The 16,790-nt window shown below is 33.9% G+C and overlaps 1 protein-coding gene across 3 annotated transcripts in view; it reads right to left on the bottom strand.

The window, feature by feature from the left end:
* Positions 1 to 597: 597 nt before the first annotated feature.
* Positions 598 to 16,790, bottom strand: part of nwk (FCH and double SH3 domains nervous wreck) — a 66,967-nt gene continuing 50,774 nt past the window's right edge. For 2 of the 3 annotated variants that reach the window (XM_085942885.1, XM_085942891.1), the window contains exons 12-19: positions 16,420 to 16,572; positions 14,129 to 14,161; positions 10,197 to 10,451; positions 9,471 to 9,584; positions 7,476 to 7,626; positions 4,572 to 4,757; positions 1,785 to 1,819; positions 598 to 1,119 (exon numbers count right to left, since the gene is read on the bottom strand). In XM_085942885.1, the coding sequence (XP_085799011.1) occupies positions 724 to 1,119; positions 1,785 to 1,819; positions 4,572 to 4,757; positions 7,476 to 7,626; positions 9,471 to 9,584; positions 10,197 to 10,451; positions 14,129 to 14,161; positions 16,420 to 16,572 (1,323 nt within the window). In that variant the 3' untranslated portion in view covers positions 598 to 723. The remainder of the gene's footprint in view (positions 1,120 to 1,784; positions 1,820 to 4,571; positions 4,758 to 7,475; positions 7,627 to 9,470; positions 9,585 to 10,196; positions 10,452 to 14,128; positions 14,162 to 16,419; positions 16,573 to 16,790) is intronic. The other variant, XM_085942898.1, reaches the window with a different exon arrangement.

Here is a 16,790-nt window from a genome sequence, read left to right as displayed (position 1 = left end):
TGAACATGTCACAGTATATCGTTAAGTGAGGGTAACTAGACCAATATTAGTTTTCAACATTCCACCAAACCATCAACAATAATAATAATAATTAATATATATTTAAATTAATGCATTTCATATCGACACCCTATGGTCAAGCTACGATCGATCGATCGGTCTGATATAGTTTTATTTTCCATTCAATATGATATTAAATTATCATTCGTAAAAAGATACTTTGATTTTGAGAATATATTCAAAATTCTGAGTAAATTTTTTACAAATAATTAAACAGAATATGCATGAAATTTATATTCACGTATACTTTACGTCAGGCATGGGCAACCTTTTTGGTCTGTGGGCCAGAATTATTACTGCGAAACTACCACGGGCCACAAAAATGAGGCAAGGCGAGGGCATAATAGCAATATCAACAATATAAATTTGAAAGTAAAACGAATATATTAAATTTATATTATTGAAGAAAATTTTACGTTAATTCTATAATCACAAACATACACGGGGCAACAAAAACAGACTGTGGGCCAGGCCTGGCCCGCGGGCCACGGGTTGTCCATGACTGCTTTACGCTATTATTGTAGCAATAAAGTTCGCATTCACTTCTTGCATTCAAATAAACATCTAAAAGAGGTTAAATATACAATGTTATATGATTTTTATACTTTTTATAATAATATCAGATTAACTAAATTGATGAAAAAAAATAACAATTTAAATCACTCAAGCATTTGATTCCTTGAGATCTTGCAGTCTAGCAAGCTGGTGAGGCTCCAATTCGTCGGGTATACTTGCTCTACCTCCTTGGACTTGCTTGGGAGGAGATTGTCGACCACTGTCTTCCGGAGACTCCACAGGCTCGTCAACGGGAGAATCCCGTAAATCTTCTTGAGGCTCTTCGGCGACGGATTCCTCAATCACAGGTGCTGCTCCCTCTGGTGGATCAGTTCCTTCTCCTTCCTCCTCTTCTCCTTCAATAGCTTCTTCTGTGGGGAAAGCTTGTTCCGGTTCTTCAATCATTGGTGTCGCAGCTGTGATTACTATTTGCGCAACCCCTAATCCAAAATCTGGTTCTGCTGCTTTGCTTGGCTTTTGCTTTGTTTGTTTTTTTGGTTTTCCCTGAAATAAAGATTCAACATATTGATTGATCCTATAAATGCATATTGTTTTTTCTTCTGACTCATTTATTAATTTAAAAAATTAACATACATAGGTGTAATTAGATAGTCGAAGGCAATAGCATAATTTATTTGTATTTTCAACACTGTGCTGAATATTTATAGATTGATATATATTATGAATATGTATCAATGTCAAGTCCAACTTGGCATAGGAGTACACGTATACGATGCCGAGTCCTATACGTACGACTTATAACGGTTACATCATGTACCGACCTATTACTAATTTGATCTGATCATAATTTCACATTGACACAGGAATAAACATTAAATTAAAGATTAATAATTGTGTCCAATATGTCTAATACTTATGTAATTATTGTTAAGCCATAAAATGCAGCCACCTGCAGATGCAAGAAAGATGCAACATTATTTTTTTAAATTTGTTTAGAATAATGGTTGAAATAATAAAATCTACAATGATTGATTCTTTGTACAGATTTCAATGTGAAATTTGTTTATTTTTTTCTCAGTGACATCCTTATGTAACAAGGACGACATAAAAATGAGATATTACAAATAAAAATTTTGTTCAAACTGTAGCAAGTGGGAATATGATAGAAATACAATTTATTATGATATATAATAATATGTAGTATTTACCTCTTCTTCAACCATAACTGTAGGGACATCTTCCACTAGTGAAATGCATGGAGAGTAAAATTGAGAATGTCAGTCAAATTGATATTAATGTCAAATTAATTACCTATGTAGATAGCTGGTGTTTCTCCTATATTGTAGGTGACATTATCATCATGGTTATATAGGGAACGTATAATCCTCCCACCTCTTTCATGTAGGTAGATGTCTATGCCTTAGTCCCAGTTCACACTACATAGTAGGTACCTACATACATCACTCTGATATGTCAGCGACAATATAGAAGTTGCGCTATAGAATCATACGAATCATAATTATATTGAATATAGAGTCGAACTTGGTTATTACGAGGAAGATGGGACCGACTGAATTTGCTCGTTATAAGCATTACTCGTTATATCAGAGAATAGGTATTTTTAAATGAGTGGTCACATAACACTAAAAGTCGCAATTCAAACAAAAATATTAGAATTTTTCTCGAGAAACAAGCATGGCATTCATAAACTACAGAAGAAGTTGTTTATTGTAATGAACGCTGGTAGGTACCTACCGACTTCACAAACCATGGATTTTTTAGATGGAATATCAACCATATGCGTGGACACTTTTTCAATATTGTCGGCAAAACAACCAATTAGGTAGGTACTTAGATACTTAACTAGTGTCATAAAAGACCCTGGCATCAGATAAGGAGCATAAAAGTGAATAAATGTATGGAAAAAATCATAAACTAAAATGTGATCGAATGTTTCCTCGTTACATCCGAGATCTCGCTATATCCGTGATCGTAATAACCGAGCTCAACTGTATATTATATATATATATTATATACCGACATAAATTATCCACTTTGAAAATTGGAACTAAGCTTATGATTTGTGTTAGCCAGCGAGCACGGAGGGGTGCCAAAGAGCTATGGACTGGTCTTCCTCATGTAAGCATATTGTCATGCCATTACTCAGTGGACAACTTATAGCGGTAGACCTATACCCACTAAACTTTTCATTGATAGATGTCGTCGTAACCAAAAATTTCAAAGACAACCATTTGGAGTAAATGGTAGAATAATACTGGTTTAATTATATCCAGTGGTGTAGTGGGGTCGGTGTTCCCACACTTTTTTTCTATACGATTTGGAAATTTTGCATGATACAAATTGTACAAACAAAAACACTTAATGCATTTAGGGATTATATTGAAAATAGTGGGCGGCGTATTCCGCTGGATTTAAACAGTTAATTGAATGCTCTAAAAATCATCATTAGAATCGCCATTATCAGTCAGGCACAGAAACAAAAACCCGTGTATGCAGAGTATCAGAATTAGCAGACAATGATGAAAGGAAGCTCTTATAAGAAAATTAAAATATGTTGTTATATATTTTTTATATAAACGTGTTTCATTTCATTATTATTGTAATATAAAGATATATGCAAGTAAAGTATTAGGCATAATATAGATACATATTATTATGTAGGTACTAACGTGGTTTCTCTCAATCTAATTATCCAATCCAAATCATTTTCCCGGTAAGGTGATTGGCTTCTACCTTCTCGTGGTCCTCGCTCAACAGTATTGTTAAAAATCCAGTTCAAAATTATTTTTCACCATTGTAAATTTAAAATTTCTTTTAACATTACTGACAGAAAGAAGCTTCTCTCCTTGGATAAATTTAGTGAGTAGGCCTAGATAAATAAAAATTTATAGAAAATAATAATTAAAATAAAAAAAATCATAAAAAAGCATTATAAAAATAATTGTATATATATATTAGTTATATTGTAATATTTTAGGGGTATTTTTTTGTAAACATTATTGCACGCTATATTTCAGCTCTAAAAACCTAAATACTCATTCATCTATCTACCCATAGCCCCCACAAATGGGGGGGGGGGGGGGGCTGGCAGGGCTCTAGCCTGGGGGCCCGAGCTCAGGAAGGGCCCGGCGTGGCGAGTCGACCAGACAAGTTATATAAACACACATCACAAATTCTCTTAAACAGTAAAAAAAAGTCTATAGGCGCTATTTTTCTTCAATAATGTTATTATTTAAAATTGTGTGGTTATACGATACAAATTTTAATTGCATATCGATACTCGGCAACTCCATAATTCAAATAGATGTAAGTATTAAAATATGCAAAAAAAACACTAAACATACCTACACATTAATTTTACCGCGAATATCATTTGAAAAACGCTATTGTGTCACACTGCCTTTATCTTTAGCGATAGGTAGGGGGCCCGCCAAATATCCTAGCCTGGGGGCCCACTTCAGGATGTGGGGGTCATGTATCTACCTATTTATCAAACTATATTATGTACGTATAATATGGATATTTTATTTCAATCTAATAAGTTAAAATATTATTTTCTAGGAAATATTTACCATACTTTCTAAGTTGTCAACCATATTAAAAAAAAAAAGTTTTTTAAATCATTACGTCGAAATGTATACTTATATGCTTTTTAAATAACTCTCTCCAGTATGGGCCAAAAATAAAAGAATAATGAAACCTCTGGAACCTTGTTATTTTAAAGGGGTTCCAATTCGTCATCAAGGGATCTGGTTCTGGTTCCAAAATAATTATTGGGTTCTCAGACTTTCAGGGTACGGATCTCGTTACATTTTCAGCTTTCATTGCAACATTATCGATACGCACCTACGCAAAATCCAAAATTTTGCTAACGTGTGGTACGAAATACTTCATCTTTGCTTTAAATGTCTGTCATATTCAATTTCAACACCTCATTATCTAGTGTGAATCAATGTATCATCATTTTTTCTCACCTTTGACAGCTACCTGCGGGATTTTGGAGTTTTTTGATTGGAACTGTGACCCATACTGCTCCTGTTGGTTTTGACTAAGTTCTAAATTAAATCCATTGGCGTCCTGGTCCTGTGACAATGGTGGGGGTGGGGGTGGTGCATTTTCAGGCTCCCCTGGCTCTTTCGTTTTCTTTTTGGTTTCTATAACTAGTAAGAAAAAAACACACATAGAACGATTAGGTAATTCAATTGTGCAAAACAAGTTAGGTATATTTGTTGTGACTTCCTCTGCGCTGCTAAACGCAAGATGTTTCGCCTCTGTACACGAGCTTACACGAGCTTACACGAGCGCCGAGCATCGCAACACCACCGCGAATCAAATGAACGTTTAAAATTCAGCTAAACTTTACTTGTATAAATATATTCAAACAATAATAGCATTCTCATTGTTGTATTGCGTAACGTAATTCGCACATCTGTACAATTGCTCGCGCGGTTAGTTTCACAAGCTTATTAAAAAACTGTTATACCGAGTACTCCTTAGCGAGCCGTAACTGTGACCATTGCAGATACAGTAACCAGTATGGATGCGAAATAATTAGTTCGCGAGCCTAATAGCCGAGCGCAGTTGATTACAGTTACGGCTCGTTAATGAGTACACGGCTTTACATACACCATTACATTATAAAACAACAATTCAAATAATTTCATTTAAATAATGCCTCAAACATAAAGTAAACAAAGAAATGGTAAAAGAAACCTGAGATTAAAGTAATATGTTATAATCGGTCAATTTGCCGTGAATCGAATATAATGGCTTGTGTAAATGTCTTTTAATACATGTGAAAAACGTAAACATAATAAAGCATTCAATACATTAAATTTGACAGATTATTTCTTATCGTCCCCTTCATAATGGCCCAAGTCAGGAAAATATTAGCGCCTTTCGATACTCGATAGACGGCAAACATTTGCCATCCAAGGCGTTGTCGCACTTCACAATGATAAGCGCCACGCTCTTGGACCATTGTGAAGGCCAACCTAGGGGCGGCAGGTTATATGAAAGTATGGTAAAGCAGGCAAGTATGGTGAAAAAGTATGGTGAGGCAGGCTGGTAATCAATTTGCGGCAAAATTTTCACGTTAACATTATATTATATGGCTACGTTATAATGACCAAAGTAAATTCTCAGTGATGCCCTGCATTTTTTTTATCGCGTCGCTATTTCTCATAAGTTGTCGGCTATTATTGTTGGCCTGCTTCATTCAGTTGTATGAGATAACCGATTCCTTGCCCCTCTTTAATACCTCTATGAGGCCAACATTATAATATTATGAACCAAGATGTTGTATTACGGTACAATGCATCTTTCTAGAGTCACTCAAGGATAGATTTCACGATTGTAGATTAAATAGTATTTCCGCCCCGGTGCCGGTTCATCACAAAGGCGCGGGATGGCATCTGCTTAAAAATCATAAGAGTCTCAAAAGTCCCTGGAAATCAGTGAATAAATGACCGGATTTACCATTTTCGGCATTATTGGCTCAGGACCCCAGAGCCCGAATCAGCCATATTCATCATTAGGCTTTAGAATTAATTTTCTTCCGGAGCCTCCAACTTATCGTTTAAGGCTGCCACCGGGTCTCGAAATGGATGGCAACACACCGGAGAACAGCTCTGTCTCGTGGAAAACATAATTTGACCGTCTGATACAATATATAGGCCATATAACAAACAGTCTAACACACTTTATACATAACAGATAAATATGTAAATACTCCCCGATTCGTTTTTTTCCTATTTCAAGCGCTGGCTGCCACAGTATATTTATTACCTACAATATGATATTATGTTACCTTCTGACTTAATTCAATTCTCGAGTGCGGATAAATATGGAATAAACTTAAACACGTGTCAGAGAATATGTTATTTTCAATAGTTACATCTGTATCATAATATGCATTAAAGTTTGTTATGTAATGAAACGTGTATTTAATATTGGTAATATTTGAGGACATTCCGGATGCTTTGTATTTCTTCCGTCTAATTGCCTGACAATTAAATCAAAATTGTGTTTAAAGTCTTGGTCTATGGCGTCTGGGTTTCGCATTTATATCATATTTATCTCTTCTGTGGTAGGTACCTAGGTACTGAAAAAAATACAACTAATGTTAAGTATCTATGAATTAAGTTAACCCATATAAAACATTATGAAATATGTATCAAAATAATAACGCGAAACGCTATTTTATTGCCATAACAAAAGTAGGTACTATGAAGACTATTTTCAATCAAATTAATATATTTATAAATAATTACCAATATGCTAAAAAAATAATCGCACATACAAGAATAATTTAAGTACCATAATTAACATTTTTATCAAATTTATGCGATAGTACCTACATGAAAACAGTCAAGTTAAGTGTTTCCTAAACTTATTAATTAATTATTATACATGTTTCTGCAATTTCGACGAGATACTACAAGTCGAGGAAAATGGTGTTGCCTTCGCCAACTTCTGGAACGACACATTGTACCTATTGAATACCCGATACGACGAAGAAGATCATAATATAATAATAAATTTTAGATAATCATTTTTTCAGCGCGCAAGAGGAAGCCACATTAAAAACTTAAAAAATATTAAGTATCTATTAGGTAATAATCTAAACAATAATGTATGATGTGTACACTGTATTAAATGTAGTTTTCTGAGAGTACGTATTAATTGTCAATGTGTTTATATTATGACTTTTAAGGTGTTGAATATGTGGATAAATAAACAAAGAAATGAAATACTTTGCAGAGTTGTATGAATGTTTGATGAAAAATTAATTTTTGTCGTTAAGAGTAAAACATAAACGATTCTCAGAGTGCAAGAGTATAAGTTTTCACGTGTTTGCATATTCATTTTATACTCACTTCCATTGACATCGGGCGGCTGATCGATACTTGGAGTGGGTTGCGTGACTATAACTTCAGCTGGCGCCAACAGGAATCCTGGAGGAGTGAAGACCGGGGGTGCGGAGCTAGGAGGAGTCCAATCTTCATCTCCAGTCAATGGATCACCGTTCTGAAGACATAATGAAATTGAATTTTAAGAGACATCATTATAAGTGCTCCAACAACCCAGAAAGGCTCCTAGCCTCCTCTAAGAACTTCCTCAATCTCTTCCTATTTTGGACCAGTGTCCTCCAGGTGTCCGCGTCGGCCACTCTATCATCTCCGTTAACATCGTCTAACCACCGGAGTTTCGGCCTGCTAATCGACCTTCGAATTTCCGGTTTAGATTACCCTCGGCGGTTGAGCACTGCCAATTCTTGCTACATGGCCCGCCCATCGAGGCCTACAAAGCTTAACGATTGCGAAGATAGAATTCTTCTTGGAATATGTTGTAGAAAACTCAGGTTATGCCGAATGCGCTATTCTTCTCATTCTAGTATGGGTCCATTATATTCTACGTGGTATCTTCCTCTCGAGGATACCTATCGAGCGCACGCTCATCAGCCTTGGAGTCAAATATTCTGACCCGTAGGTCAGTAATGGTCAGGTTAGTTAGCTATAGATTATCAGCTTCATGAAAAATAATATCGAATTCGTAGATAATACGCAGATTCGATCCTGAGATCCAGAGATTTGACCCAATTCTGAGAGACGCAGGTTTGATCCTGCGGGTGTCGTACTTTTTCAAAAAAGATTTTTTCTATTGGTTAAGTATTTATTTTCTCAAAAGTGTTTTCAAAATTATGTATGTTCAACAAAAATAATGTTACATTCTTAAATCTTGTGAATTATTCGTTGAATAAAAAAAATAGTTAAAAATAATATCGTTTTAATATTGTTACAATACCTTGCCGTAGGGACGTCTGCATAGCGAGTTTCCCAAGTATAACATAGATTATTTTTTACTTATCTACAGTATCATTCAGTTGTCATGGAGTTCCATTTCAGAGTAATGGGAGAACGTCCGTCTCTGAATTCATGGGTAGCGGGTTCGAATCCCGCGTATGTCAAATTCATATGTAGTTTTTTTCATATGTTGTTTCATCCAGAGCAAGAATCCGGTGGAGAAGTGGTTGACAACCATTTCTCGTAATAAAAAAATATCTGCTCATCGTAAGCACGGTAGAAGTGAAACTTCATAGCATCTATGCTACGCTTAGGTGCTAATATAATAGTAAACATTAATATTGTTTGCAGATTTATTTTTGTTACAATGTTGGGTTCTTTGGCGTAAACTGTTTGAAATGGCACTATGGTTTTCCTATGAAAATGCCTCATGTTTCAGTGTGAAGAACGGTTAGAATAGGATAATGCTTGTCGTTGTTGTCGAGATAAACACACATCATAAATTTGCTCTAATAGTAAAAAAAGTCACTTACGGCGCTATTTCACGAAAGGGACATTTTGCAATTTGCAGAAGCAATTTGAGTGTTTTATGTTGATACTCGACAATTCCATAATTCAAGTAGATTTATTAAAACTACGTTTTGAAAACGCTTCTGTTGTGCGTCACACATGCCATTAAACTTAGCAATATGTAGGGGGGGGGGGCGCCAAAGATCCTGGCCGAGGGCCCGTTTTAGGTTGTGGGGGCCATGTTGTAGGCACTGAAGAAGGGCTTTGGTGGGTGACACATAAGTTGAATGAATACATGTCATAAAAATGGGACGCGCATTGACTAATGTTGAATGGATACCTATTTCTTATTCTAGATCTTTTTCTTCCCCATTGATGGATGACTCAAAGGTAAATCGAAGATTATAAGAATGTAATGACTTACCTGCCTAGAATACTAGAATGTGAATAGGATAGGTACTATGTATTGTATAGTATTCGTTGGCATAATATTAACATTTAAGGTTGATATAATAATAATGGATAAAAATACATGGTCCCGATGTAAAATAATCTTACCTCATCACATTCTTCGACGACTAATGAGGGGAAGTTGCCTCTGGCTCCATCCAGCTCCCCGTACCACCACCCATCGTCTACGTCGTGCGCACATTTATTTATAATTCTCAAGACCTGCCAACAAAATGTATGGTTTTAATAACAATTGTAAAATCTGTTCTAAATAACTGGGAAATTTAAAATTCGTATTGAGAATGACATTACAACTTAAATTACTATTAATAATTATTAAAATTAAAAAATAGATACGGCTTTCTACTCCTAGATCTACGAAAAGAGAACACTGCACTCATATTTTTGAGAATTAGGACCTATCTATAATATCATTCAGGGAGAGGGGTAATATTAAACTCTCCCCCATATGTACTTGATATGATTTTTATATATCTTGATAACTAAAAATACTGACATTAATATTGACACACACATTTTCTATAATTATGTACTTTCTACAAGATTCAAAACACCGGAAGCTATTCATTGTGATATGCCAATTCAAATATATTAATTACAAATTGAGGGGAATTTCTAATAAAAAAATGTGATTATTTATAAAATAATATGTTAGTAAATTTTCCAAATACTGAAATATATCATGGATCTCTGGACTGAGCTTCACGAACCCTACATCGTTTAGAAAGCACTGGATTTTACTAACAATAATAGTAGGTAGGGTAAATTTCATGATTTCCAATTATTTAGTTATGATATTATGACTTTAATTACCTGCCCCTCTTCAAAAGTAAGTTCATCAGAAGCGGTGGCATCATAGTCGTAGAGAGCGCAGCAATACAGCGATGCAGGCGTGTCTCCGTTGACCGGGAGAGTTGGCTGCGCGGCGCTGGTGGGCTTAGTGGTGATTGGCGCCGAAATAACCGAGATTTGGTCTGGCGACTGAACGGTGTCTCCGTCTTCTCCGTCCACCGTGTAGTCGACGGACGAGAAGGAAATCTGTGTTACCAATCCAGGCGTGGACGCCGCCTTTGCAGTCAATTCAAACACCACATTTTTAAATAACACAAACTACTGAGGTACACCATTATAAAAAAATCCACTCTTTCATGAACTCAATTCTAAGAACAACATTATTTTATTACCTACTAAGTACCTACTAGCAATACTGGAAATTAAAAACAATACAAGTCGGTAGATAACTAACCTAGATGAACAAAGTAGTATTTCGTTTAATTAGTGAAACATGACAATATGTGTTTTACACCAGAGTGGGTAAAACAGGAATTTGGAATCTTAAAATTGATACTTACTATATGCGGTGTATGAATACCTACCCTACATTTTCCTCTCACCCAATACCGCGTAAGAGATTTTGTTCGAGAGGGTGAGGAATGAATTTTCAACCAATGGAGTACTTGAATCACTATGATCCCCACTCTCCATAATAGCCGTGTAATATTCAACGGACTCCACCGTCTTGGATAACCTTGCCAAACCATGTAGCGGCGCTACAAGAGCCATATACCTACGTGCCACACGTTTACATAACGGGAGACACTGGACCGGGGGAAATCATGTCCGGAAATTTGTACGTATGCAGTTCGCCGTATCACACTTCACCGTGAAATGTTGTATCGGAAATATATGGTCGTATATTAAAGACTGTCCAACCTCTTTGGGCCGTATAGTACCTACTGAGATAAAATTCAAGTCTATACAAAACACGGTTCTTGTCGGTTTACTTAATAGTAAAATAGCCGATATACTGGATTATTTGTTAGGTTAGGTTCGGTTAGATTAGGTTATGTTTTCATTCTTGAATTCATGAATTTTGCCAAAATCAGCGATGACCGTATATTATAAATGGTCATCTCTTTCCGATAAGGAAGCTCACGGCGAACTGTGCTACGGTGAAATGTAATACGTACAATTTACATGTAACGTGGGTAATGTCGCAAAATTACTCTTGCGCTATTCTCTTATGATTCAGTGTGGGTGATGTAACGTATGTAAGTCGTGTTATGCTATTTCTTGTAATTTACCTAGTTTATTACTAAATCATAATATTTACTTTTTGTTTAATCACTTTTATATCAGATTAAAATATCAATGAACTACACAGATGTTGTTGCGAAAATCTGTTATTTTTAAGTTGATAATAATGATTAATGACGTACCAGCCTATACGTATTAATTAATTATGTAGGTATCGCGTACTGTAATTAATCAAAATATTACTTATATTGTAATATACATTGTATATTATTATTACATAACGACGTAATATTGTATTATATTATTTGTATCATGTTATTTATTACCTAGCAGCATCGTGAGATGTTCTCAATTGAAACATTTTTAAAAATATTCTTTTAACCCTCCCGGATGTTTTATGTACCTACGTAATTAGCATAGTTATTTTATGAATCCTAAACAGTATCAATGCTACATTACGGTATTTTAATAACATATTGTTTGACACTGTAAATTCACGTATGTGTGTAGTGATTTTGTCTGTACCTTCGATACTTCGAACATAGAATTTAAAGAGCTATATTATAATATAATATTCGTTTTTCTCATTGTCTTGATGAAAATGTGTATCTTCCAAGCTAGATTTGTAACGAACTGATATTTATAATAACTAGCTTTTTAAATTTGTACTTTATAAATGGTTCTTATATTTCCTACTACCAATTTAATATTTAACATTTTTTTAACAGTCAACACTGTTTGGGATTTGGCCAAAAATGATCTAATGCCAACAAAAATTAATTGTAAATAAATGGTAATTTTAAAGATATGAAGAAAATCTAAAAATGTTATTCATAATAATGTTGTTTGTTGAGAAGAAAAAACATGCTTTAATTTATTATAATCAGAAAGCGTGAAATAATCAAAGTATCATTTTGATGAAACGATGGAAGTACGCAGTGGTTGCTAATCAAATATGTCAAAATATAAAAAAAGTGAGATAATAATAATATGAAGTCGTTATTATTATGTTTCTTTTTACGGTTAATTATGAATATTACCATTATCTTGTTAAGCTGGTGAAATAATTATTAATTAAGGCAGTGAGATTTGATATCAACCTACTGTGGTGGTATATATTAATAAAAGTTTAATTAACTATTTCTTTTATTCAACGAATAATTCACAAGATTTAAGAATGTACTATTCTAATTATTGAACATACATAATTCTGAAAATACTCATGACAAAATATAGCCAATAGAAAAAATCTTTTTTTGAAAAAGATTTTTTTGTATTGGTTATATTTTCTCATGAGTGTTTTCAGAATTATGTACCTTTAATAAGTTTAACCTTTAACGTGTGTCAATTATAGAACATACATTTTACAACAAAAATAAAAATACGTTATATTTTGTAAGTGCTGGAGTCAAAAAATAAATCACATGCATAATAATAGTTCATGCAGGCATCTCTTTACGTTTGTGCATAATTTAATAGAAATTACATAAAATTAAATAAAATAAACGCAATATTATAATATAATGCTTATTTAAGATTATTTTATAATGAATTTATTTAGAATAAGCATTATTTATTGTATTCTACCAAGAATAATTGGTAACACCATTACAGTGAAATTACCTAGTTTTAAGGGTAAATATTAAAACTATATTCCACACTATTTTTTTGTATTTTTATCGATAATAAATAAAATAATTATTTATCTAATTGTATAGCTGAAAATGGCTGCCAAAAGATCCAAGCGGTGGCAGTTGGAGTTACTAAACAAAAATATAGTATGTTTCCTTTTTTTTTTCTTCATAATTTGGTGAAAATTTTCGAGTGCTGTACAATGAATTGAATAGAGACAGCTTTCGCCATTTGCGACTTTATGTTGTTTTATATTCATACTGTCTTTATATTATTTTGAGAGGCATCGCTTAAAACATGTATCATTAAACAAAGTACCTATGGTATTCAATATTTAAATTTAATTGTGAAAATTATTGACCAGGGGGAGTAGAGAAATATAACGTGGTAATGTAGAAGTTTGTTAGGGATGGCTTTATGATATTATAAAAACTTTTAATTTCAATTTTATTACATATCATAGTTATAAATGTTATGTTTAAGACGTCGTACAGAAAATTTTGAAAAATTTATTCGTAGATGATTCAAGATAAATAAATGAATTTTATGTATATTAAAAATTATACTCAATACCTATAATGATATTTATATAATGGTTCTAAACTAAGTTGTAAAATAAGGTTTTTATCGACTATTTTATTGTAACACAAAAATAACACTGCAGGTAAGTACCTACATAAAAACAGATTATTATTGTCTTTCACATTCACTTTTCTACAAAATCTTTGTTAATATTATTTTACAACTATAAATTACAACAATAATCTAACATTTTTTAAACGAAAGTGCAGTTATTTTTTGATGAAAAATGATTATTCGACGATTTCACACGTAATGCATTGATTTAATATTATTAATAAAACACTGAAAAACATTCTACGGCGACAGTAGTATACGTTTTAAAACAATGTATTTTTCGGTACTTTGTGGATTAGAAGTAGAAATCGATGGTGATTCAATGTACCTACCTAAATCATTCGTATGTACCATAGTCACAACAATAATTTGTTTATAAAAATATAATATTCTATCCAACGAAAAAGCAGGCAGTAAGAAAGTATCTAAATAACACCGACCTGATTATTTGTTTGAGGTGTGGATTCATTCTCCTGTAAAAGTAAAATGGTGAGGGAAATTCTAATAGGTAAAACAGTTACAGACTGTAAGGAATAGCGATGGACAAAAGGGGGTAATATGAATAACAAGCTCACATAACTGAATACGAGTAATAATTTGAGATCAGTGGCGGTTTTACATGAAGCAGATGAGGCGTTTCCTTCATCAGAGGCAGAGAGCCTACTGAAGGCAGCGAGACGACGGTGTGAAATTTGCTTGACTTTGACCTTGGGTTTTACGCTACCCGCCAACTGAAACGTCTGGCCGTCGTGTTTAGCACCGCCAACCTCCACATATATACTTCCATGTAAGAAGAGTGGGTGACAGTTGGCGGGAAATGATGGGAGCAACGACGTCTTGTGGTTATATCGGCGTCAATGACATATTAATGTCATTGATCGGCGTACGCTCGAAGCCCACCGGACTCCCCATTTCAGTAGCAATGTCAGCCGTCTTATTTTGTTGAAATATTTGTAGTAATTATTCCGGAAAGTATATCGACGGCAAATATCATGCTATATCACCGAACTTCGCGTGCCCCGCACTATTAGTTTACATTGTGTAAGTAAAAATGCTTGTGTGATAGTTTCATTCGCAAAACTGACGCCTCAGCCGTCGTCCAATGACGTCCCGTGGGGGTAGGCAGATTGAGTGTCGCTTGGGGGCGTCAGTTACTTGAAGGGCGGAAAATCGAGGAGAATCATTTGGTATATATAGAAATAGCTATCTAAACTTAGTAATAACGAAAATATCGTTCCATTAAAAAAATCAGCTCACTGATTGGAAACAAAATGTATTAAACATGAAAGGTTTAACAGGACTGTAATTTCGTTGCCGAGTTCGCGATGTCTATTTTACTTCCGATGTCCATTGTGACGAGAAACGACACCGTACACGGATGATACAAAATACTGTATAAAAAATGGGGCGACGTTTTGGCGTTCCCCGGGTGCGGCATTTTGTCTAGGGACGTAACTGCCGTCGTCACACTGTTTTCTGTGTTTTTTTCGCCTAGGCAACAATCATAAATGAAAAAATGCATTTGCATAATAATGTATATAGAAAAAAACTATTAAGTACTATAGTTATACCACCCAATAGCGGTTTATCGCACAGAATTTTTTTCGCAATTTGCCTCAGAACTTATGAGCTCACCGGTCCTCAAGTACACTAAAACCGCCACTGATTGTGTTTACTTAATAATAATTAGGAAGGATCCAATCAAGCTCACATATAGGTGGACCACGAGTTTTATTTCAAATAATACCTATATATCCAATAAGTCATAAACACTGATTCGATCGACGCCATCACATACAGAGTATCGATATTCAGTGTTATTTGAATTATTTTGTTAGGTTGTTTTAGGTAATTAATTCATTTTAATATCATGCTAAATTTTAGTATTTCCATGCAATTTTTTTCGAGTATTAACTTAGTATTCTATCTTTCTAGTATGAAATATTACAATATTATTGTGCCAAGGGAATAAAAATATTTGATATTTTTTTAGCAATAATTAATGCTTACACAAGACGATATTATCGGAAGTTAAAAATGTACTATTTTTTGTAAACGTAAACACTTATTTTTATTCACTTGAAGCATCCTTTTGCACATTTGATTATATATATTTTTAAATGCAAAAAATGGATTCCATATGCGTCGAACATTTTTATTTACACGTAATGGTACGATTTTTCGGTTCATGTCAAATTGACAGTCGTGGACAACAAAGCAATAAAATTGATCGTAAACGAAAAATAAAATTATATATCCACGATTTATTTACTTTTTTAGTTTCTGCATTATTCAGGAATTGATAAAAATAAAAATTCACTTGTATGGGTAGTTAATTAAGTTTTCTTAAACTTATTCAAATACTTACGTAAATGAGACACTATAGTGATTTGACTCTGCGTTTGTTATTGTGAGTACAAAGAGTAAGGTAAGTGATAGTTTTTTTTTATGCTCATGAATTTTGTTGTCCGCGGCGGTCAATTGTTTGAGTACGCGATATTCCGTACATATTTTAAACTGTTTTTTTTTTATATACAAATACTATTTAAATAAACTGTTTTTTTATCAGGGTTCGTACATACTTAATGAAAAATATATTTATTATGTATATAATTACAATTCTTGATCATGGAACGGTAGGTAATAATATTATTATAACTAAACAAAATCTAGGCACTATGTTTATGGAAGTAGAATCTAAAATTATATATGTTACTGTTGATTCATATACCTGTTCATCTCGTTCAACGTCCAGATAGTTGTGAGGAACAAAGCCTTCTTCTCCCCTGTAGTTGCGAGCTCTTAACCATCCGTCTCCATCCCCCTCCCCTATCACCTCAAGCTGTTCGCTTTCAATAATACTCAGCTCATCAGGGTTTTGTGCCTAATTAACACACCAATAACTAGTGAGTTTACGACTTTAATGTGTCTGTTAAAGATAGTGAAAAACTACAACTATGTATAAGTATCTATTATACACAATAAAGCTCAGGAAGCCAGGGTATTTTGAACACGTCATGGGTGGTGAAAAAAATATTATCTTTTATAAATTATTTTACATGCAAGAATCATCACCGAAGATTTTAAGAACATGGTTTCATA

Source organism: Rhyacophila brunnea, unplaced genomic scaffold (genome assembly GCF_057557595.1).
Source record: "Rhyacophila brunnea isolate RB1 unplaced genomic scaffold, BYU_Rbru_1.0 scaffold_1, whole genome shotgun sequence".
In the NCBI taxonomy this organism is placed as follows: Eukaryota; Metazoa; Arthropoda; class Insecta; order Trichoptera; family Rhyacophilidae; genus Rhyacophila; species Rhyacophila brunnea.
Note: the sequence above shows the minus strand (reverse complement) of the source record. Positions and strands in the feature narration are given on the sequence as shown.